Here is a 25,926-nt window from a genome sequence, read left to right on the forward strand (position 1 = left end):
TACATGGAAGAGAAGCACATAAACTGTCATGCAAAGGCATTTCTAGCCCCATCATTGGGGACATCTGGGGCTTGGGGCCAAGTGTGAAAAGGGGTTGAGGGAGAACCCATGAACAACCTGGAGTCGGGCTCTGGGTTCTTCCAGAAGTCTTCTATCCCTGGGAGAGAACGGCCAGCTCCCACAAGTCCCTAAGCAATTCAACCGCTGTCCATTAACAGCAGGGGAGGCAGCGCCCCCTAGTGGTTGAGCTCTAAACTGAGCCTGGACCGACAGCACCGGGCAAGGGATCAGGAGGCCCACGCACCTTCTATGGCTAGCAATTTAGTGCCCGGTGGTTATAGGAACAGGCTCTGGAGTCACACTACACCTGGGTTTCAAATACTGTTTTTTTCTAGCTGAATGATGATGGCCAAAATAGCAAATTAGTCTGTAAGCCTCAGTTCCTTCATCTATAAGATAGGGATGATAATAATGCTAATTTAACAGGGTAATTGTATGGATTAAATGAGACAATACATGTAAAACACTTAGCAGAGTACTTGGCACATTACAGATATGAGATAATACATCTCTGTGTGTGGTGTGTGTGTATATATATATCGAATGTGTGCATATATATAATCATTTTCCTTTTTTGACAGATGCTGTCATTTCAGTAATTACATCTTTGACTCCTCTTGACTTCCCCTATCTAGCTCTACTAGGTCCCTGGTGCCTCCAAGCCTGCTGTCTTGCCGAGGGAAGTGCTGTCAACACTTACCTAAGGCTTGTGGGCGAGACATGGGCTAAGACACTTGCTTTTCTCCAGGGATACTTTCAAGTACCTTGGACTGTACACCTTTGTCCTTCACTATCCTGTGAATGTTAGTAAGCTTGTTTTACACACATGCTGGGCTCTTTCTGCACTTCAGAGCAGCTTGGCTTCCATGATCTCATTTGAGTCTCTTACTACGCCCCATGAGATATTCCCATTTTTCAACGAGGAAATTGAATATGATGGGAAGAGAAGTGATTGGCTCAGTGTTGCACGGCAAGTCAGTACAGGGACCAAGACTGGACCCCTGAATCTTATGCTGAGTCCAGGGTTTTTCCACCAACCCTTGCAATCGTCCAGGGCCTTGAGCTCCGGCTAAACGGGACGTGTCTATAACCCAGGGTACAGCTTTATTGTTTGGTAGCCACATCACTGCACTCTGACAACAGGTTTCCTGCTTCTACTGAGGCCAGGGTAGCTCCGATAAACTGTCAAACTATGTTATTTTCCTAAAAGAAATGACAGCAAGTTACTAGGACTGGTGACCCAAGATAGCCACATCTCCAACACATGCCAATAATACAATTAAATGTCAGATGACAGGTTTGAGGAGAGATGAACATCTCCCCAGCCAAGCTGTGGGCACTGCTGAGAAATTAACTGCTGTCCTGTACTCACAGCCAACTTGATTTAGCCACTCATCTCATGTTGGACAGAGCCATCAGGGGCTCAGAAGGGCAACTCTGCCCTGAGTCAGTACAAAGATTGGGAAGTGTTGATGTGTGTCATCAGCATGGGTCCCAATGGCAGCACCTGTGTGCAGGCACTAAGGGAAGCAGTATGATAATAGCTCTTGGTGTCGTTTGACATGACTCTGGGGGGTAGAGAATGCATGCCCGAGTGTCAGTGCCAGAGGCAGGGCTCCTCTCATTCTGAGACACTGGCAGCAGCACAAGCCCTACTGGGATAACAGATCATTGAGACCAAAGACCTCCTCCTCAGGCCCTATGTTACTTGGAAACCCTGGCAAGCTTGTTTCAGCTATGAGGGGAATCTTGTTACTTCCTCCTGGAGCATTGGATCTCTGAGTGGCACTGAATTTGTTTCTGCTGTCACTTGCTCCTCACTCTGTCATTACCATGGAAACCTGAGAGGGAGGCAGCATCAAAATCAACTCCTCCGCAACAGACATGTGTGGAACAGCAAGTGTACTCTCTCTCATATTAGGGAAAGGGAACTTTTTTTTTTTTTTTTTTTTTTTTTTTTTGCGGTACGCTACGCGGGCCTCTCACTGTTGTGGCCTCTCCCGTTGCGGAGCACAGGCTCCGGACGCGCAGGCTTAGCGGCCATGGCTCAAGGGCCCAGCCGCTCCGTGGCATGTGGGATCCTCCCGGACTGGGGCATGAACCCGTGTCCCCTGCATCGGCAGGCGGACTCTCAACCACTGCGCCACCAGGGAAGCCCAGGAAAGGGAACATTTTTAACCCTCTCGCCACACTTCAGTCTTGGTCCATGGCAGAGAACAAAGTTTTTCACCTACAATTCTGGTGTTTGGTATACCTCTTTCTTAGATCTTCCTGCATAAGAGCTGCTAATCTGATTGAGATCAATCATTAGGGTACCAGGGAGCACGGTCATCATAGTGAAAAGTGATATACATCTGTGACCATATTGTTGGGTCCACCTGCTCTGGATGATTGGCACAGGCCACATTTGTACTGAAGACCTAGCTTCTCAGGTTCAGAGAAGGAGTAGCTTAAGTTGTGTTTTCCAATCCATTTGTTAAAGCAGAGAAACCTACAACAGAAAGAGAGAAAGAGGGGAGGAGGGGTTACCTAGTGTATGCTGAATTCTCGATTCAAGCTTTTATTAATAAATGACACTTTGCTTGCTGTTTTAATCGTTCTGTGCTTTCTCAGTGGAAAGCCTTGAAGAGAAGCAGGGTGAGTGGTGGGATTCAGCCATGAAATCTCCTCCTTCAACCCACAACACCTAGGAAGGTTTGCCAAGGGCCAGAGTCTTGTCCCAGCCCATGTCTATGCTGGACAGAGAGGGTGTACTTGTTCCATTTCCTCACCTTCCCCTGAGGTCCTCTGAGGACCTGGGGAGCAACTTCAATTTAAAATCAAATTTCATATTGAGCTTCTAGTTGTGTGTAGCTCTTTCATGGACACCCAGGAGTGACGGGACTATGTCATGAAATTATGAGCCTGGGAGTAGGGGCTTTGCCTTGGGCTAACAGTGAGAATATCCCCTGCTTAAACTGATCCATGGAAACTTGTTTAATTATCAAGCACTTTTGGAAAACTGATGACAATTTCCATAGGTAAGAAAAGTTTACAATAAAAATCCCTTGTTTGTAAACTTATCAGATTTTATTAATGGCTAGTAGTTTCTGAGGTAGGGGCAGTGTTGTGGAAAGGAAAGAGCAGCAGAATCAGGAGACTTGACTCAGGTACTTGTTCAGGTTCTGTAGTATGTTGGACTATTGACTAAGTGTCCTCATCTCTAAAATGGGGACAGTCCTTAGCCTATCAACCTCTTTAGGTTTGCTGGAAATGAGGTTTGAGTGAATAGTTAGATGACGAAGTCAGTCTGAAAATTGTAAAATGTTATATAGAGTTGCATTTTAATAAGCACTGTGAAAGAAACTTCAGTATAATAATCTGCCTTTCAAAATGCAGGCATAGGGGCTTCCCTGGTGGCACAGTGGTTGAGAGTCCGCCTGCCAATGTAGGGGACACGGGTTCGTGCCCTTGTCCGGGAGGATCCCACATGCCGCGGAGTGGCTGGGCCCGTGAGCCATGGCCGCTGAGCCTGCACGTCCGGAGCCTGTGCTCCGCAACAGGAAAGGCCACAACGGTGCGAGGCCTGTGTACCGCAAAAAAAAAAAAAAAAAAAAACGCAGGCATAAGCCCCAGACATTTCTGAGAGAAACCCTTGGAGATCTGGCATAAAAGCAGTTCAGGTAAATTACTGGAGGAACTGAAGCTCGTGGCTTCACTCCTAGAGGTAGCTGAAATATTTCCGTTTTTCTGTCTGCCCAACTTTCCTGGATACTCCATTTCCTAATCAACTTGGGGAAGCTGTCCAAGAGGCTCTGTGTACAAAACTGTGCATATTGGAGCAGTAGCTTTGCTCGAATTGCTGGGGGTGGTGACGTTTGGTAGCTGCCATTGGCAATAGCTTACAAAATCCTCAATTCATGTTATTTCTCCAAAGCTAAGCTGCCTTCACATATGAGTATAATGAACATATTATGCCATTCCAAACGTACTCAGCATGTTAGCAAAATGAATTCTTTTTCTAGAAACCACCTTAAGGACTCACGCTATTCAAATTCCAAAAAGATACTGGAAATTTTAAAAAGTGCTCTAAAATAGTGGAAAAACTTACAAATAGTCTATAAAAGAATTACCGCAGGCACAAGGGCAACAGTAAAAATGGTAGAAGACATCCCAACTGACCAAAACGTTTGCTGAATGAAACATAAAAAGTAAGATTAAAGGAGAGTAATGGGGGGCTTCCCTGGTGGTGCAGTGGTTGAGAGTCCACCTGCCGATGCAGGGGATACGGGTTTGTGCCCCGGTCTGGGAAGATCCCACATGCCGCAGAGCGGCTGGGCCCGTGAGCCATGGCCGCTGAGCCTGCGCGTCCGGAGCCTATGCTCTGCAACAGGAGAGGCCACAACAGTGAGAGGCCCGCGTACCACAAAAAAAAAAAAAAAAAAAAAGGAGAGTAATGGGAATAAAAATAAAATTATTAAAAGTATCACAGGGAGAGTCATATACGAAGACTGTGGACTCATGGAAGGACAGGAACTTGAGGGATCAGCTTCAAGAGTAAGTGAGGAAAAAGACAGGAGCAGTGAGATGGCAGATGGCTATGTGCTCCTTGATATGGACTTTCTCTCCTATAACCTCACAAATCTTGAGGGAAAATACAAAAATCATCATGTACTACTTATTGTATTTTGATTTCTTTTAGAAGATAGTGAGAAGGGTGGAGTTTTTGGCCAGGTTCTGATTAGAGGCACCAGAAAGCCTGTGTGCGTTTAGAAGCAGAGAATGATTCAGAGAAACAGAAGAAAATAGAGACAAAATCACAGAAAGAACTCTGGATTTCCTGTGATCTTGGAATTGGGGTTCAAGGCAAATATACCAAATCTTTGATGAGGTAGATATGGTAGCTTGGTATTCAACTCCATTCTACCCTCATCCTAGTGTGTCATGCAGTTGATAGAAAGTATATAAAGACACACACACTCACAAATACACACTTTCCAGATTTCCTTGCAGCTGAGATTCTGAATATGATTTAGGTGCAGCTAATCAGATGCACAGGCATGAGATTTGGAAGGTGTAACACGGCTTTTGCTTCATTTCTGCTGCCAAGCATAGCGGTTGAGATGTTTAGTTATTCTGCAGGAGGGTTAGCAGAAGTCCCACGGTCCAGTTATTAAATACATGGGAGTCAAGAGGCAGTGCATGTTGCACCCATTTTGCTGGTGCAGGTTGTACTATATGTGGCATGTTTCTGGAGCTGGTGGCAGTAGTCATGGCTTCCAGATTGTGGCAATAGTGACATGGCTCTGGAGCCAGAAATTTCTTGACTGTATGGAGAGATAGCAGCACTCTTTGATGGCTTGGTTTTGTGATGTGGCCTTGAGAATCATTTTTTAAATTTATTTATTTATTTTTGGCTGCGTTGGGTCTTTGTTGCTGCACTCGGGTTTTCTCTAGTTGCGGCGAGCGGGGGCTACTCTTTGTCGTGGTGCACGGGCTTCTCATTGCCATGGCTTCTCTTGTTGTGGAGCACGGGCTCCAGGTGGACTGGCTTCAGTAGTAGTGGCACGCGGACTCAGTAGTTGTGGCACGCAGGCTCAGTAGTTGTGGCGCATGGGCCTAGTTACTCCGCGGCATGTGGGATCTTCCCGGACTAGGGCTCGAACCCGTGTCCCCTGCATTGGCAGGAGGATTCTTAACCACTGTGCCACCAAGGAAGTCCCAAGGGTCATTCTTGAAGGCTCAACATAGCATCTGTTTCTTCAGCCCTCCTAAATATAATTCTATACCTATTGATACCCTGTAATAAATTGCTTCCTCTTTAAACTAGCTAGAGTGGCTTCTGCTCTCTGAAACTGAACCATGACCAATGAAGGATGTAGTACCAGGAGTGCTCAAGTGTTCAAGAAAATGGGGGGATTTCCCTGGTGGCGCAGTAGTTAAGAATTTGCCTGCCAATGCAGGGGACAATGGTTCGAGCCCTGGTCCAGGAAGATCCCACATGCTGCAGAGCAACTAGGCCCGTGCGCCACAACTACTGCGCCTGCACCCTAGAGCCTGCGAGCCACAACTACTGAAGCCCACGCATCTAGAGCCCGTGCTCGGCAACAAGAGAAGCCACCACAATGAGAAGTCCGCGCACCATAACGAAGAGTAGCCCCCGCTCGCCGCAACTAGAGAAAGCCTGTGTGCAGCAACAAAGACCCAACACAGCCAATAAATAAATAAAAATTTATTTAAAGAAAAAGAAAATAAAATGCAGAACTGGAATTGATTAGATAGCCTGATTGGATTTGAAAGCAGTGATAATTCTGTTAGTATTAGAAGATGAGATACTGGTAGTTCATGACACATAATGGCAAACCAATCAAATCATCACTGGTGGGCATCTACAATGAAGTGCCTATTGAACGCAAGGCTTGATGGTCCAAGTAGCTGCTACTACAGATTATTTGGGCACTAATGATGAATTCAAGAACTATGGAGTGGGATAACTTCTAACTGTGTTGTAGAGGTTTAAAAAAAGAAAATGGCAGAAAATGGCAATCTTAGGATTTAAATTCCCAGCTCAAGAAACAGAGGACAGTAAGTTTGTATTCTCTTATCTCTTGTTGACAAAGACCCCAGACCGGTTGGAACCAGAAGGTTGATGATGCTCACTCCCACTTACCTGACCACCAACCAATCAGAGGAATGTCCACGAGCTGCTCATGCCATCTTTGAACCATTACTATAAAACTTCTCATTACCCCCTCCAGGTCAGGACAGACAGTTTTGAGGGCATTAGCCCCTTGTGGCCCCCTTTGCCTGGCAAAGCAATAAAGCTATTCTTTTCTACTTTACCCAAAACTCTGTCTCCAATAATTCAGTGTCGGGGTACAGAGGCCAGATTCGGCTTCACATAGCTGAAAATTAGAGTCTTATCCTATGGGTTTTTGAATTGCAGTATACATTGAACTCACAGCCTTTCCAGGTGTCACTTTTGGGAAAGTAAGGGCATTCGTTTGGCTAGATGAGACCTCCTAGAATAGAAATGAGGATGTTTGGGTGAATCCAGATGACTGTAAGTACTTCATCAATGAGACTTCTTTGCCCTAGAAGCATCCCTAGTTTGATGAGGCTGGTCCTGCCTTACCTGAACACCCTCAGGTTACTTGCGAGGGAATGCCAATTTTCCTCACGTACCATGCCTACCACCTCTCGTGGCTTCCAGGCCTATAACTAGAGTTAGAACACAGTATGCTCCAAGGATACAAATATAAGTCTGAACTGGAAGGAGGAAATTGCAAAATTTTGCTAACTTATAATGGCAGAAATTTGGAGGATATGTGTGGGAATGTATTTTAAGGATACTATACCTTGGAGGAAGGAATGTAATTTTAGATTGGACCAAATATATCAACACCTGAATACTTACCAGAGGTTCTGGATTCAATTACTAGCTTGCCCAATTGGCAGTGGTTCTATTTGCTTGGCTGGTTGAAGCCAAGGCTGAAAATTAGCCCATAGTAAATGAAGTTGATATGCCAGATATCCTTGGTATAATGTAGAGGAAGTTCTCCAAAGGCTTAAGGAAATAGAAACATTGGAATACATTTATGATATATGATCCACTCACCTACATCCTAACCGTGTCCCCCAATAGGACCTAGGGGATGTTCTCTTCCCCAAGACATTGAAAAATACACTCATGAAAGGAGCCTTATCACTCTTGGAACATGCTACCGTGGTAGTCTTGAGTAGGCCAGAGATGAGAGATGCTGCCACTGAAAGTAATTTGCTAATTTCAATGAGAATAATGGGATCTTAGAATAGCAAAGAACAAGCAGCAGCACTTAATGACCAGAGATGGGGTGAGTATGGTGAACATGACCGAAGCATGGTCAGAGAAGTAATCTGAATGTTTTTGACCTGCAGAGAAATTTAGTAATGGCTAATTGTTCTTCAGATACTTTAGATGGAAATAGATGAGCAACCTACTAATTCCTACTTGATCCGCGTAGCCGAAACAGTTCTCTCTGGTGAATAAAGATCTAATTTGAGTTATTATGATGGAGATTCATGGCCTCTTGAAGCCGAATCCTGCCTCTGTACCCTGACACTGAATTAAATCTCGGACAGAGTTTTGGGTGAAGCAGAAAAGAATAGCTTTATTGCTTTGCCAGGCAAAGGGGGCCACAGCGGGCTAATGCCCTCAAACTGTGTGTCCCTGACCTGGAGGGGGTACTGAGAAGTTTTACAGTAATGGTTCAAAGAGGGCGTGATCAGCTCGTGGACATGCTTCTGATTGGTTGGTGGTGAAGTAAGTGGTCGTCAGCATCATCAACCTTCTGGTTCCAGCTGGTCTGGGGTCTACGTGCGTGTGGGCAGCATACAATTAACTTCTCCCACTAGGTTGGGGTTTCAGTATCTGCAAAACAGCTCAAAGATATTGTAATATATGTACCTCAAGGGGGAACCAGGACCCTGCCCCAAGGCTGCACTATTGTTTCTCTTGACTGTTCCTTCCTTGTCTCCACATCCCCTTCCTTCCCTGATTAGCAACTGTTTGAACCTGCTCCCTGGAACCCAGGGAAGGTCATGGAGGCCGAATGAAGCCTATTTCCTGTAATCAAGAAATGGGGGACACAGGAAGGCTTTTGTGTGCCCAGGAGCCCCACAGGGTCCTGCTCGATATGAGTCTCACCTATTTGCAGATATAAGTCAGTTCACACACCCAGAGGCCCTGGAAGGGAAAGCCAGGTACCCTTGAGGAAGGACTCAGCAATACCATAAGCATGTGTTGTAGATTTTCTTCCTAGATTTCCTTTATCTTTCTAGCCAGAGGGGCCTGTGGTCATTTACCACGGTAGCCATGCACTGGGCAACTGGAAACACTCATACTTCTCAATCTTTTGGACACTGACTATGAGTTCACATTCATCCAGGACCAGTGTTGGGGGCAGCGGGAGAGTTTAGAACACAACGGTCATCCATTGGTTGGAGTCAGGGCTCATGGAGTTAAGAAATATAATTTTACCCTGAATCCATCTACAGTGGGTCCAGTGGATCTGCAAGTACATCATATGGTTCTTAGTTTATGAATGAATATTTGAAATAGCAATACCCAGCCACTGGCAGACCTACCACTTTTGCTCCCTGACTGGTGTAATAAGGGCTATTTATGGTAGGAAGGGCCAGGTAGAATTCACTGTATCTGGTAATACTGTATCCCTGGGGAAATCACACAGATGAGTGCCCACCAAAGATGTGAAGGATGTGTGTGTGTGTATGTGCGGTGGGAGGTGGTTTCTAGTACATCCTCATTTAACTTGCCTGTTTGGCCTGTGCAAAAGGTATGCAGGTCTTGGAGAATGATAGTTGATAATCAAAATTTAATAATTAATGCCAAACACGACTTTTTTAAAAGCTAGATAAATCGTAAGAAACTGCAGAACATTGGCAACACCAAGATCTTAAAAGCAGCCATAAAGAAAAGACATTACCCTCAAAGGAAGACAAACAGAATTAGAGGCTAGGAAATCTACTGCTTGGTGCTTTTGGGATGGCGGAAAAGGTATAGTTCTGATGACAGAAATGGAAGCTGCAGTATAATGTGAGATTAAGGATAAAATGCCCTTCTGCCAGTGATTGGAAGCCCAGGAATGTAGCTACCAGGATAATTTGCTTACCTGACCTCGAGGGATTCAGTGCTACAGGGCTCCTGGTGTCACATGTATCAATCTTACTTTAGATAGCCAATGAAATAGATTCTGGCTGGCAAAAGCAGAAAAAGACTTTATTGAACTGTTGGGGCTCAAAGATGCACTAAGAAGCTCCCCCCTCAAAAAAAGGGGGGATGAAGTCTGGGCATCCACAAGCACCTTAAGTCCTACTTCGGAACCAGAGTGTTGATGTGGAGATGCCACCACTGCCACCAGAATGTATTCTCCACTTTTCCTCCTGCTTTGCTATAGATTGAGAGATTCAGGCAGAAGCATCTGATTAACCAGTCCTTGGTCACATGGCTGCAAGGGGCAGGGATTCTGGGAAAGCAAACATCTGGTCTTTTATATGTTGGGCAGAAAACTGATGAGTGGTTGTTAGGGGTGGGGAGAGAGTGGTGACTATGAAGGGATGGACCGTATGAGGGAGTTTTATGGGGTGAGGGAATTCTAATTGTGCTCTGTATTCTAATTGTGGTGATGGTCACAGGAATACATACCTGCCTTAAAAATTCATAGAATTGTACACCAAAAAGTAGTTAATTTATTGTATAATTTAAATAAATAAAACACAACTATGGTCTGATGACCAGTTGCAGAAATGAGGACTGCAGTAGCTACCCATAGTTTCTGCCTTTATCTTTTAGGTACATAATTATATAGAGTAATCAATTTATTTCCCTACTTCTCCTCTACTATTTTATATAAGGTGAGTTGATAGTAGTTAACTTTTTGTAGTCCACACGTTACAGGATATCAAGATGGGACTGAGACTGAATTAGGAGGAGTGGACATTACCCATCGATGGATCCAAGTGACCAACAGAAACTTGGATTTTCCCTTAGGAGAGATTAGTGCATTTTTGTTGGTATGAGGGAGATTTATGTTATGACAGGCAGCAGCATACCACTGATGCTATTAGTTCTTATGTAGAAGTATGGGAAGAAGGGTGTGCTGCGTGGGAAAAGAGGTGAATAACATAGATGCTTGTGGTGGACAGACTCTACAACGCACCCCCTATAACCCCTGCCTCCTGATGCTCATGCCCTGTGTAATCCTCCCCCCTTGAAAGTGCATGGGACCTGTGACTTGCCTTTAACCAACAGAATATGGCAAAGGGGATATGTCACTACTGTGAGACTATATTATTATTTTTTTAAACATCTTTATTGGAGTATAATTGCTTTACAATGGTGTGTTAGTTTCTGCTTTATAACAAAGTGAATCAGCTATACATATACATATGTTCTGATATCTCTTCCCTCTTGCGTCTCGCTCCCTCCCACCCTCCCTATCCCAACCCTCTCGGTGGTCACAAAGCACGGAGCTGATCTCCCTGTGCTATGCGGCTGCTTCCCACTAGCTATCTATTTTACATTTGGTAGTGTATGTATGTCCATGCCACTCTCTCACTTCATCCCAGCTTACCCTTCCCCCTCCCCGTGTCCTCAAGTCCATTCTCTACATCGGCGTCATTATTCCTGTCCTGCCCCGAGGTTCTTATTATATAAGACGCTACCTTGCTAGCAGACTTGCTTTAGAAACTCTCCTTGCTAGACTGATGAAGTAAGTGGCCATTTGAGGGCAGCCCACATGGCAAGGTTGGGCAGCCTGAAGAAGTTGAGGGCAGTTGCTGGGAGCTGAGTAAAGCCTCTAGGAGCTGAGGGTGGCCTCCAGGAGACCACCTACAAGAAGCTGGGGCCTCCAGACCTATAACCATATGGAAATGATTTCTGTCAATAGCCTGAGTGAGCTTGGAAGTGGATTCTTCCCCAGTTAAGCCTCTACATGAGAACCAGCTTGGCTGACACCTTGGTTTTGCAGCCTTATGAGATCCTAAGCAGAGGACCCAGCTAAGCTGAGCCCAGAGGCCTGACGCATTGAAATGGTGAGATAATGTGTGTTGTGATAATTTGTTACACAGCAAGAGAAAGCAAATATAGTGCTCGATGTCCATTCCAGCCTCTTAGTGTGCCTTCCTGTACTGCAGGGGCTAAAAAGCTAAGAGTACATTTCCCAGATTCCCTTGCAACTAAAATTCTGGAGGTACTACAGGCCAATGAGATGCACACTCATGAGACTTAAATGGCAGAAGGAAGGTGGAGACTAAGTTTTTGCCATTTCTGCTGGTAAACATGGTTGTTCAGATGTTTGGTTGTTCTATTGCAATTTAGTCACTAGCTTGTGGGTGCTGAGAGGCAGGATGCTTGGCATCCATTTTGCTGGTACAAATCATAGCAGGTGGAGCGTGGTTCTGGAAGTAGCAGCTGTAGTGCTGGCTTTTCATCATGGAGTAGGAAGTAGCAGTTTCCTAACAGCAGAACAATTAGCAACTCCCTTGGTGGCCTGGTTCTGTGGTATAGTCTTGGAAATTGTTCTTGAAAGCTCAATTTAGAGTCAGTCCTCTTGATAATTCTGTAAGCCACTTAATATCTGGTAATAAATCTTTTCCTGCCTAAACTAATGAGAATTAACTCTGTTCTCTGCAACTGAAACTTAACTAATATAGGAGGGAAGTCCTCAAGTGATAACTGAGTTAAGTATAAAAGTACATCATAATAAATAATAGTAAGATCTTTAAGTAAGCCATTCTTCATATTTATTTAACAGATTTTTAACATTTTTTTATAAAGACCAGTAAAGCCACCTTAACAATTTAATGCATAAGGTATAATGCACTAGTTCAGTGTGACACAACTACATAAGATTTTAAACATTAAGAACAACCCATTTGCTTAACAAGGTAGCAACTACAAAACTATGTGTTCAGCTTATGTCTCCTGCAGACTCAGAAAATAAATGTTCGTCTTTTTAACTTGCATTTATAATCTTTCTGCAATTCAGAAATCTTTAGGTATTCAATTTTAATTAATCTAGGCTAAAATACAATACTAAGTAATCTTCAATATTCTGATTTAAAAATCACCAAATATTAATAACGTATGTTCTTAAGAAAGTATCTTTTTTGTAAATACAATTGACAAAATGTTCAACAAAGTATGTGCAATAGTGCCTTTGTATATAAGCATAGAGCCTTGTGTCTTTATAGGGCTACTGTAGTGTAATTTAACAATCATTGCTTAATAGCAGATGTGTGATAGTTCACATATAAACTATTAACTAAACTCTAAAATTTGGACATGTTTCAGGCAAATAATTTCTGAGAAAAGGCACAGATGTTTATTTACCAACCATCTCTTTAAGTGGTAATTTCCTTGAGAAGACAAAGTTGACAAAATAATTTTCAAGACACTACTAGTAAGTGTTTGGCCAAGCTCAATTTACAAAATTTTCAAAGGGTCAACTTGAAAATTCTTGAATATCTCTGAAAATAACATATCCTGTGGTGATGAAGCCCTCTGTGTTAGGCTTCGTTCACAGTGGATTCTTGCCAAAGGCTGACTATACCAATTCTTTTCCAGAAAGGGAGACTTCTTGGGTTGTCCTAAAGGATATCTGCCCTTTCATTGTTTCAAATCTGAAAAGTCAAAAGGCTTAAAACCAAAGTCTTTTGTGAAGAAAGAAGCTCCAGTGGATGACTTCTCCCCACAATTTCCTAAATCAACTGATTAATAAATTGTTCTTATCAGAAACAGCACAGAAGATTGGATAGGTGTGGTTTTTTTCTTTAAAGTGCTAACAAAGCCCATTATCTCTAAATGAACTTTCATTGTAATGACTGAAATATAAGCAGCATAAAGTATATAGAAATTATACATCTAAATCAAATAGATTACAACTTTTTAGATAGATGCCAAAATTCTATACATTATCTTAACAATCATTACGCACAAGTACAGGCATACCTTGGATGTTGCAGGTTTGGTTCCAGATCACTTCGATGAAAGCAAATATTGCAATAAAGCGAGTCACATGAATTTTTTGTTTTCCCAGGGCGTACAAAACTTACATTTACACTATAGTGTAGTCTATTAAGTGTGCAATAGCATTATGTCTAAAATAATGATGTACATACTTTAATTAAACATTTTATTGCTAAAAAATGCTAACCATCACCTAGGCCTTCAGTGAGTCCTATTAGTAACATCAAAGATCACTGATCATTTAACTCTTTTGTCATTTACAGACAGTAAATGGGTGCACTCTGATGCTTTTGCAAAAATGTTCCTATAAAAGGGTTTCATCTTCAAGGAATTCATGGAAAAGACTCTGACAGGTACAGGTTTCTGGTAACTGAGTATACTGCTGAACTGAATGAATAAGCATTTTCAGAACTCTAGTGGAAAACTGATGAATTCATAAAAGTGCTAACAAAAGATCAAGATGAAAAAAAAAATTAATTACATGGGACTGAGTGAACTGATGAGGATGATTATAATTTTTGTGACTTTCTGTTTGAATAATAATAAAAAAAATCCCACAAGGAAAAAAAAAAAGACCACAGATCACCATGACAAACATAACAATAATGAAAAAGTTCCAAATATTGCGAGAATTACCAAAATGTGACACAGAGATGCAAAGTGAGCAAATGTTGTTGGAAAAATGGCACTGATAGACTTGCTCAACGCAGGGTTGCCACAAGCCTTCACTTTCAGTAAAACTGTAGTATCTGTGGGAATTCCCTGGCAGCCCAGTGGTTAGGACTCTGCGCTTTCACTGCCGAGGGCCTGGGTTCAATCCCTGCAGGCAACTAAAATCCTGCAAGCTGCAGCAGCCAAAAAAACCCAAAAAACAAAAAACAAAAAAATGTAGTATCTATGAAGCGCAATAAAGTGAAGCACAATAAAAATATATACTTTACGAACTTGCCAGACTAATACAATAATTCAGTCTATCTAATGTAACTTAAAATATGACTGGTGAAAATCCAAAATCTAAAACTAGAACCAAAGCAGTCTCAAGCTACTCTGAGACAAATGCCACAAAGAGCAGTGCTCGGAATTTCAAGTAATTTCTCGGTCTAATGAGAGACCTGTACACAGTTAATTGTACTGTTTATTAACCCTTCTGAATTGGCTGGCTTTAACCAGCTCAAATCCAAATCCAAAATCGTTTTTCCTTGTATCGGCCCAGAGTTTTGAGTTCTTTATTTTTATCAGTAACAGAGCTACAAGTGTGTCAGCAGCTTCTGAACTGCTCAGGTAGGGAGAAGATAGAATTCATTAAAAAGCCATTTATTATTAGAAGACTGAATGAGATTAACTTTAAAAAGTTAATATTATTTCAGTTAGATAACGTGAAAATGAGGTTCCCATATGGTAATCTTCTAGATAATTAAGGCTACAGATCTAAGAGCCTGCTTTTCTAAAGCATTCTAATAGGACTGAGGCAATTTGGAAAGTAGGATTTATCAATATGATGTGTCAGCATCACTAACACTCAAACATAACACCACATTTTCAAAAATCATCAGTAATTCATATGTAAATAGCAGCACAAACTAGTAATTTCCTTGCTAAAAGTGATATGGTGGTGCCCTCTGGTGGTAAAATTTAGCATTTAGCATACTCCCCCTGATATTGCATACCTTGTGAAATATAAAAAGTATATTTGTATTAGAGAATATCAAAATTAGATAACACCACAAAGGAATGAATCATTGTGCTTCCAAATATCTTCTTTTTCACCTTCAAATACATTGGTAACAAGAAAATCCCTGATCCCTACTCCTAGAAATCAAGCTGACACCTATGAGAATCTTGGTAAATGTCTATAATAAGCAATTCCTGTTAAAAGATTTACTTCCTGGTTCTAGAACTTAACTGAGAGGTTTTTGCATTTTCTAGTTTGGCTTTTAGATCTATGGGTTTCTCAAAAAACTTCACCAATGCTGGTTCATTCAACAAAGAGGCGAGAATCTGTTCAAATGCAAATGACCACTGAGGTTCTTCCCTGAGAGAGGAGGGATCTTTCTCTAAGTGGCTCTCTGTTTGCCCCTCACTGGGTCCTCCAGAAGCACAGACTGCACCAGACAATCCTTTGGTTGATGACGCAGGGTTATGGAGTTTCCTTCCAACTTCTTCCATCCTGAGCAAAAGGCTGGTTACAACCGCAATGGCTTGATATAATGACTCTTCTTCAGGGTCCCCGTGAAATAAGTTATATAGTGTCTTTGAAAACTGAATAAATTGTGACTAGAAGACACAAGTTAGAAATATCACATTTGATATCAGACTTAGCAAATATCAGGAGAACTCAGAAGTGAATAGTCTTCTATTTAGAATTTGTACCATGTAACCTTCACCACAGAAGTGATAAGAACTGATGATTAATCCACAAACAAACCTTGATTCTAGAAAGATGGGTATGAACCACGAAAGAAAATTCCACTTAAGACTTCTCATCTGTTGCCTAATAACAGTAAATTATATACATATATTATATATACAATAATTCTTGGACAGTATCTGCCAGCATTCCATCAATGTTAGGTGGTACTTTTAATTAGGCAAAGTCCCATATTTCCTTACATGTAAATCATTCATTCATTAACCAATCTTAATGAACAGATTAAGAATGAGTTCCCCTTGATCTCCCCAAAGGGCTAGAGTAGGCAGCTCAACTAGGATGACTTAAATATAAGGAAGAATGTTTTGGGACCTATCTAGTAGTACAAGGTAGCTCTAAGGAGCCCATTTGGACATGTTTCTCTTTAAAGGCTAAGGTGGGGCCCAAGTAAAGAAATAACCTGGATTGTCCGCTAATTGCCTCTAGATAATCCATAGACATTCCTAGAAGATGTTTGTCAATTAAAAAAGAAACTATTCCAACACAAAAGTCCTATAAGTCAATCATGCTACCAGAAAAGTTTATATGTAAATAAAAAGCAAATAAAAAAGATAAACTTCATAAAAATGTATTGTACCATACTTTAAGTTTTATTTCTCTTTCTTTCTTAGTCTGTAATACTGTTTATTTATTAAAAATTTAGAATAAATATATCATGATTAATTTTAAAAAGTACTTATTTATCAAATTACCTAGTCCACTGAGAAAAACTACGTTATTTCATATTTCTCATTTTGGTAGTTCTGGGAATCCTCAGTATCTATACCAAAAGATTAAAAAATTTTTTTTAATTTATTTTTTGGCCACGCCGTGTGGCATGTGGGATCTTAGTTCCCCGATCAGGGATCAAACCTGTGCCCCCTGCACTGGGAACGCAGAGTCTTAACCACTGGACTGCCAGGGAAGTCCCTATACCAACAGATTTTAATTAAAAAAAAATAAGAACATATAATGACTGAATAGTGTGTAAGAAAGAGATGGATTTAGAATTGTGTCAATAGGGCTTCCCTGGTGGCGCAGTGGTTGAAAGTCCGCCTGCTGATGCAGGGGACACGGGTTCGTGCCCCGGTCCAGGAAGATCCCACAGGCCGCGGCGCAGCTGGGCCCGTGAGCCATGGCCGCTGAAGCCTGCGCGTCCAGAGCCTGTGCACAGCAACGGGAGAGGCCACGACAGTGAGAGGCCCGCGTATCGCAAAAAAAAAATAGAATTGTGTCAGTAGTAGTCATTAATACTGTCTGAGCAGGTTTAAGATGATTAGGAACTAGGGTGTGACCTATTTTAATTATTATTCCCACTACCTAGCATTGGGCATGTCATCTAGTAGGCACTAAGAAATGTTTACTGAATAAGTGAACATTTCTAATAAAGCGGGAAATAAAAAACACTGAAATATATGTTATACACACATCTTTTCTATAGGTACAAATGTCACAGCAGAGGACTGTAATGAAACTCTAGATGCATTTAAATGTTTACAGTAGAAAATCATTTAAAAATTTACTCCCACTCTTCTATACTCATTTGAAACTTACAGAGATGATGCATAGATTATTTATTTTTGTAATAGCATGTTAGCTATTTTAGATTTGGATACACCCACATTCATTTATACAAAAACACACAAGTAAACCAGAATTTTTCTTTGAAAATACTATACCTGATTCATTCTTGGTAAATCCTTAATGTTTTCTTCTTTTTTCAAAAGCTCATCTTGCCATTGACTTAGATATGCTTGAATGTCAACTTTTTCTTTTCCTCAATGAGGGGAATAAAACCATTTCATAATGAACAGCCCATTATATTTTCCCAAATCCCCAAAAGAACAATTTTGATCGAAAGATATTTCATTGAGATATAAGATTCCACACTTTTTACTCCAGAAATTGATCTGACTATACTTTTTATTTCACTCACTGGCTCTCAAAATACATTCTCCACTTCCGTTAAACTAAAACTTTTACTTTGGAAAGGTTGGGGACTAGAGGAAGAAGGATGCCTTTTAGATTAAACAGTACATGATGTAAATTTCATGTAGATGTTCTCATGCATACCACTAAGTTTAAAATAGCTTCTATATGATGTTCTTAGCATGCAGTTACCATAGCATACTATGGTGAGTCTTTTTCAAAAATTCAAAAAAGTACTTATTCATTCATTCCTTTGAAGAGTTTAATCACAATGATATTAATGGGACTTTATTAATAATTATTTAGATCTCTTAGAAAACTAGGATATACTGAACAACCTGGCAAAGTTATCATATTTAAGCAGATCTTCAGCAATTATTTTTTAACTAAATGTTACTCAAAAACATAAAAAGAATGATGGAGAACAATTTGACAACCTCTATCAAAATATTAAATGTACATATTCTTTGTTATCCAGCATTCTCATACCTCTATGAATTTATCCTATCCTAAAGAAATATGTGCAAAAGTATTATAAAATGTAAGTATAAAAATGTTTGTTGGAGAATAGTTTGCAATATAATTAATTGGAAACAACCTAAATGTTCATCAATATTGAGCTAGTTACTGAAATAAATGATGGTACAACCAAACAGTGGAATACTCTGCACCCATTAAAAGGAATAAGACAGATCCAAATGTACTGACATGAAAAGATGTCCATGATATACTACAAAATCAAAAAAGCAAATTGTACAACAATATTTATGAAATGTTTCTTTTTTAAAAGAGAGATGTCTATATTTGTTTATACATCAAAACAGGTCTGGAAAGAATACAGACCAAAATGTTTTCACATTTACTTCAGGGTGGGGTTGGGTGAGGGTATGAGGATTTCTGTACCATTTAGATTCCTTTTATAAGGATTATCTATTACTTATGTAATTAAAATTAATATTTTCAAATAATAAAATTAAATAAATACAGGTCATTTACAGTTGTATTTTCTATAACTTCTGAGACTTAAGTATCAAGAGAAGAAGAAGAAATTGTTAAACTAAAACAAAGGAACTGAAAAAGCTCTCAGGACAAATCAATCAATAGACTTTAAAAGGAATCCACGTTTCCCCTTTGTGTAGTTAACCCTATTTACAAAAACAATAATTTAAACTAAATGATACTCCTAGATCATATACCTTTTTCAGGGCTGTTTTTTGCTGACTCTGCTTCCTTCTCCTTTGCAGGCTTGGAAACTAGAGGAAAAGAGGACAATTGCATTTTGTAAAATATTTAACAAATAGCTTTTGAAAGTAAAATAATATTTTACATAAAGACTTATAAGCACACTTTATGTTCTTCAATTCATCAAACCAATTATAGCTAACCTGACCTCCTATCATTAGACGGCAAAGTATTCAAGAACTTTAAAAGGAACACTGGGGAAAAATCCATATAAAAAATCTCAGGGCTTCCCTGGTGGCGCAGTGGTTGGGAGTCCACCTGCCGATGCAGAGGACACGGGTTCGTGCCCCAGTCCGGGAAGATCCCACATGCCACGGAGCGGCTGGGCCCTTGAGCCATGGCCGCTGAGCCTGTGCGTCCGGAGCCTGTGCTCCGCAACGGGAGAGGCCGCAACAGTGAGAGGCCCGCATACCGCAAAAAACAAACAAACAAAAATCTTAGAAGGAAGTATACCAAATGTTAAGTATTTATTTCTGGGTGGTATGTGGTATTTTCTTCCTTGTGATTTTCTTCGAATTAAATTGTATTACTTCTTTTATTAGGGAAAAAAAAACACACGCCGGAAGTCAAAAGACTCAGCTACTAGTCCTGATTGTGGTAAAACCTCATTGAAAACTCTTACACGAGTCACTTCTCCTTTCTTGGCCTCAGTGCCCTCTATATAATTAAGGGACTTGACTAGATGATTTGTAAGGTCACTTCAAACACTAACATACAGTAACATAAACATACATTAATAAGAACTTATCCCTCTTTAAGACATTCATATTTATGAAAAAGAAGCAAAAGACACAAAAATTAGCTCATAACCCTTCCAAATTATGTCTTGGAGACAGACTCATCCCGGTCTCCTACACCTACAGTGATTTATGATAAGTATTCACTGTTTGAATAATAGCTATGACCTTCAATCATCAAAGATTCTATTGTCTTCATCGCATTTTAACAAGGCATAAAAAATGGCTGGATACCTTTTAGAAATTTCTGCTACAGAAGTAGAAACAAAATGCATTTTCTTTCTAATTCTCCAGTAAATAAGAAATTCCATAAATCAAAACCCAAAATGTAGTTTAGTTAATCAGTCAAATATTTATAGAGTACTTACCATGCATTTAGGACTGTGCTAAGTGTTATGGTAGCACAAAAGAAGTATAAGGTATAATTAACCCAAATTTTACTAGTGGTAGCTGGGTAAAGAATGTTTAAGCCAGAAAGACCTCTGGGTGACTAATAATCAAAACAGATAAATTTATTTATTTATTTAGGCTGCACCAGCTCTTAGTTGCAGCATGCAGGCTCTTAGTTGCGCCATGTAGACTTCTTAGTTGCAGCATGCGGACCTCCTAGTTGTGGCATGCAGACTCTTAGTTGCAGCATGCATGCGGGATCTAGTTCCCTGACCAGGGATTGAACCTGGGTCCCCTGCATTGGAAGCAGGGAGTCTCACCCACTGGACCACCAGGGAAGTCCCAAAACAGATAAATTTAAAACAGATATTTACCATGGAGCTGACTGAAATAAAGTAATTCTTCCTTGGAAAGTTCATCTCCCTTTGAAGGGTCCTTATACTTCACTTCAGTATAAGCTGAAAACAGATAACCCAAATCACATTTATAACAATGAGGGACAGAAACGAGTCCTATAATAGATCAATTAAATCTGGGGGCAGAGAATCAACAAAGGGTCCCTGTCAAAGAAAGACATATGTGAAGAAATGTGGAAGTAGTATTACTCTACCGTATAGCAAATAACAAGAAGTACTTGATCACTTTGAGTTCTATTATTTTTCCAAATTTCTTGCTTTTTAATAGTTTTCCAAGAGCCACTACAAGTTGAAATTTAAAAATATGGGTTAATCGGGTATACTCCAATATAAAATAAAAAGTTTTAAAAAATGTTTAAAAAATCTGGCACTTGGGAATCTCTGAAAACGTGACCTCAGTCATTTAAAAACGTCTTTAATAAGAAGGAAAACACGAAGTTGAGTGCTCTAACAGATACACAGTGTTTTTTCTATTTTTGATCCTTCTATTGAAAGCGTACTCATTCCATGGCAATAGTAGACATTCTAATTTGACTTGACAATGTAAAGTCCTTCATAGTTATTATTTGGTTTGTCTTTTGTTTTAAATGCTGTGATTGTGACTTGAGTTTGTGAAGGGTTAAAGATGGCTTTTAGATTTCTGGTCTGGTAAAGAATGGTTCCCAGCTATCCTGGGAAGGCTCTAAAAGATCTTAGGTGTAGCTTTAGACAAATTATGAGGTACTTTTTTTTTTTTTTTTGTGAATCACCCTATCTAAGCTAAAAGGTACTTTTGCAATGTTCCTTTGAAGTCTAAGACTGGTTTCCCAATTATGGATCAGGCCTGGAAAAGGCTGCCTCTTAAGGTCAGAGGGAAATACTTAAGTAAAGTGGAATGATGTGGTAACATTAAGGCAGTATGGTAGAATAGAAAGAAACCTGTGCTTTGGAGTCAGACTTCAGTTTGAATCTCAGCTAACCAATTTATTAGCTATGTGATCTTCAGCAAATTTAATCTTTCCCTTAGTTTCCGTATCGTCAAAATTGGAAGGATAATACCACCTTTCAAGGATATCATGAGAACTAAATAAAAGAATGCACGTAAAGCAAACACCTCGACAGAGCAAGTGCTCAATAAATGGTAGCTTTTATTTTGCTTCCTTTTTTTAAAAAAAATATTTATTTTTAGCTGCATTGGGTCTTCGTTGCTGTGCACAGGCTTTCTCTAGTTGTGGTGAGCGGGGGCTACTCTTCGTTGCAGTGTGTGGGCTTCTCATTGCGGTGGCTTCTCTTGTTGCGGAGCACGGGCTCTAGAGCACAGGGTCAGTAGCTGTGGCACGCGGGCTCAGTAGTTGTGGCTCACGGGCTCTAGAACGCAGGCTCAGTAGTTGTGGCACATGGGCTTAGTTGCTCCGCGGCATGTGGGATCTTCCTGGACCAGGGCTCAAACCTGTGTCCCCTGCATTGGCGGGAGGATTCTTAACCACTGCGCCACCAGGGAAGCCCTATTTTGCTTCCTTTTCCAAATGTTTAATATCCCTGTTGCCTGGTCTCATTTTTCTGAATAATTTGTAGTATTTCACAAGTTTAGCAGTTTGTCTAAAGTTAAATTCAACTCTCTAATAACAACAACAACAATAAAAATTCAACATTATGACAATATTCAAATGATAGTTCCTACACACAAACTACTTATCATTAAATTGATTGAACACTAACAGGAAGGAAACTTGTGAACCCATCTGTTGCACAGAAACTCTTCCATAGATGTCAGTGTAACTATATATCAGCAAAAATATTGCTAATATGATCCATGGGCCACAATGAAGCAATGACCTTATATCATATGGAAAATTACGTTATTTGTTAAAATGGAATGATATCTGTAATTATACTTGTTAAAATGGAGTCAACTCCTATATATCACTAACAACTGTTAAATTCTTACCTGGAGGAATATGCAGCTTAAAAAGCACCTTAAGCTTCTCAGTAAAACTTCCATTGTACATTATGTCTGTTCAATAAAATTAAATTGCAAATAATCACAGCCAAAGAACATTCAATCAATTCCAGCAACACAGATTAATTAAGACACAGATACTAGCCAGGAATTAGGATTCAGAAATCTTCTGTTACTTAAACTAACTGTTAAACAACTACCCAGTAGGCCAGATTCTCTCCTTGAAGTATATAAGCAAAATACCCTTTATCAGAGGGATAAATAAAATGCTCTTCTGCTGAACTCTTTCCCCCAATCCCAATCTAAAATTTACTTTTTCTTTTGAATGAGGCCTTATGCTTCATCTGAGGAGAGAACTCCTCTTCAAGGGGCAATCCCTGATAAGAAAGCATGCTAGGTTGTCTGGAAAAGCAAAGGAATGATATAACCAGTGGACTATCTACAGGCACAAAATGTTCATTGAATATTTCTCTACCACTTTTCTAGGCTATGTGGTTGGATTTTTACTGAGGGAGAACGTCCTCCTGAAGAATCCATGTGCCTGAAGGTGGGAAAATCAGGACATTCTCTTCCTTCATGTTAACCATTAAATCATTCACATCTAACAGCTTGTTTTTCTGGGAGGGTTGAGGCAAAATGAGATGAATATATTTAGACTTAGCAAAAAACAAAGAAAATGGTCCAGTTATTGCTAAAGTTGGAGACAATGTAAATCTGATAAAAAATCTGATATCAGGCTGATAAAATCTGACTAAATTGGCAATGATAGGCAGTACTAAGTATTTCTAGGGGTACCTTTATTTTTTTGCTTTAAAAAAGATTATTGGACATCATCCTACCAATTGCAGAGGAGAATTCTTTGAAGTTTATAAGGCAGTCGGAGTTTTCATCCAACAATCTGAATGTCCATAAAGCTAGTGAGTCTCTGTTTGCAGAATGAGCCCAGGGACTCAACAAGTGATACAACACTCTGAACTGCTGGCAGTCAATCTGATACTGTTCCAAATATGGCAGACTAGGATCATGGTGCTTCAATACTGGAGAACTCAAACACCAATAGTAAGAAAAAAACAACTCTCTCTATTTAAGAAATGGAAAAAAAAAAAAGCAAAGTCATTATATCAGAAAAAGTAACTATAAGATTTTTTTCTTTTAAACATGTCTACTAAAGTAATTAAAGATAAAACAGTTGAACAGTTGTGGTAAAATTCTGCTAAGAATATTATTTTTCATTTAAAGAAGGAAAACAGTACCTTAAAGATGACATAAAGTTCATCCAATTCATGAAGGCTCAATTTCACATCTTGTGATACAACACGCAACTTTAAAAGGATTAAAAGCAATTTAGAATTTAACACTTCAGCATAGAAATTCTCTTTGAATCCATTTAGAAATCTCCCTCTGCCAGAATAAAATATATTTTTTTAACGGAATAACAAAGTAAATGTACCTATTTTTCCCTTTTAAAAAGTTGTACAGAGACTATAGCTCAGTTCTATTCTGATATGTAATTTGACCTTCATCTCTTCATATCCAGAGATAACTGCCAAAGGACAGCCACTTAATGTCTATAAATATAAGCAACAATATTCTATAGTTTTTTTCCATATATTCCTGTCTTGCTATATAAGCAATCTGTCAAGTCACCACATGGGGTTGTCATTAAACACTTCAAAGTCACTGGGAGATGTACATTCCCTCTCTGTGCCAAAAAACGTAATCTATCCCAGAGCATAGAAAAATATGATTTGTTCCAAAATCCATTCTATGACGTGAGCACAATTCTAATATGAAAACTAAAGTTAGCACACACACACTATAAGCCAATGTCACTTTAACACAGATATAAAGAACCAAGCTAAACTATTTAGGAAAACTATCAAAGCAGAATATTAAAAGAATAATACAACACGAACAAATAGGACTCATTTCAAGAATCCAACGAAGTCTAATATTAGGAATTCTTTAATGTACTTTACTACATTAATAAATATAACCTCAAGATATGGAAAAGTTATTTGATCAAAGTTAACATTCAATATAGATTTTTTTTAAATGTCCCAAATCCCTTAACCTAGAAACTGAATGAAACTCCTTAATTTGCTAAAAGGCATCCTTCAAAAATCAACAGCAAATATCATACTTAACAATAAAATACCAGAGGCACTTCTATTAAATTCCAGAATGAGACAAGGAAGGCTGCTTCCACTGCTATTATTTAATACTTCTCTGAAGGTCCTACCCACTACAATAATACAAAAAAACTGAAAACAGGTATGTATATTAGGAAGGGTCAAAACTCTAAGACTAGAAATGATATGCTTGTCTATTCAGAAATTCAACTGAAAAAAATTAGAATTAATGAGAGTCAGTAAAACAGCCACTTAAAAAAGCAACATGTGCAAATCAATGGCTTTTACATATACTATAATAAACAAATTAGAAAATGTAAAGAAAAAAGATCTCATTAATATTAGTAACAAAACCATAAAATATATAGGAGTAGACAAACCCAACAAGAAATGTGTAAGATCTATATGATGAAAACAATAAATGCTTACTAAAGGACATTTAAAAAGACATCATTAAAATGGATATTAAAAAGGAATATTAAAAGCCTTACCAGATTTCAAAATGGACTATAAAGCCACAATAATTAAAACAGTGTGGGGCTTCCCTGGTGGCGCAGTGGTTAAGAATCCGCCTGCTAAGGCAGGGGACATGGGTTTGATCCCTGGTCTGGGAAGATCCCACATGCCACGGAGCAACTAAGCCCGTGCGCCACAACTACTGAGCCTGCGTGACACAACTACTGAAGCCCACGTGCCTAGAGCCTGTGCTCGGCAACAAGAGAAGCCACCGCAGTGAGAAGCCCACCCACCACAAGGAAGAGTAGCCCCCACTCACCGCAACTAGAGAAAGCCCGCATGCAACAACAAAGAGCCAACGCAGCCAAAAATAAATAAATAAATAAAATAAATTTTAAAAAAAAGAAACAGTTACAGAAAAAAAAGAAACTACAGAAATAAACCCATATTAGCATATGAAAAAGGCAGAGTAGAGTACAGTAACGATGGAGTATTCAATAAATGGTATTCAAATAATGGGCTATTTCAGTTGGAAAAAAATACCATTAGAGTCCTATATCACACTATAAACAAAATATATACTTTACGTGTATTCAAGATCTAAATGTTAAAAAAAAAACAGGGCTTCCCTGGTGGTACAGTGGTTAGGAATCTGACTGCCAATGCAGGGGACACAGGTTCAAGCCCCGGTCTGGGAAGATCCCACATGCC

General features: G+C 39.8%; 1 protein-coding gene across 7 annotated transcripts in view; it reads right to left on the reverse strand.

Annotated features, from left to right (window-relative positions):
• Positions 1-12,325: 12,325 nt before the first annotated feature.
• Positions 12,326-25,926, reverse strand: part of TBC1D8B (TBC1 domain family member 8B) — an 86,023-nt gene continuing 72,422 nt past the window's right edge. For 5 of the 7 annotated variants that reach the window (XM_022566412.2, XM_089904231.1, XM_089904230.1 and 2 more), the window contains 7 exons: positions 23,881-23,949; positions 23,467-23,707; positions 22,616-22,681; positions 20,647-20,730; positions 19,100-19,156; positions 17,654-17,751; positions 12,326-15,841 (listed from right to left, as the gene is read on the reverse strand). In XM_022566412.2, coding sequence (XP_022422120.1) covers positions 15,446-15,841; positions 17,654-17,751; positions 19,100-19,156; positions 20,647-20,730; positions 22,616-22,681; positions 23,467-23,707; positions 23,881-23,949 — 1,011 coding nt within the window. In that variant the 3' untranslated portion in view covers positions 12,326-15,445. Of the gene's footprint in view, positions 15,842-17,653; positions 17,752-19,098; positions 19,157-20,646; positions 22,127-22,615; positions 22,682-23,466; positions 23,708-23,880; positions 23,950-25,926 lie in introns of those variants that run through there. The other 2 variants (XM_089904229.1, XR_016391300.1) reach the window with 2 other exon arrangements.

Source organism: Delphinapterus leucas, chromosome X (assembly GCF_059928025.1).
Source record: "Delphinapterus leucas isolate spDelLeu-1000000601 "Yukka" chromosome X, BTC_Dleu_Yukka2, whole genome shotgun sequence".
Lineage (NCBI taxonomy): Eukaryota > Metazoa > Chordata > Mammalia > Artiodactyla > Monodontidae > Delphinapterus > Delphinapterus leucas.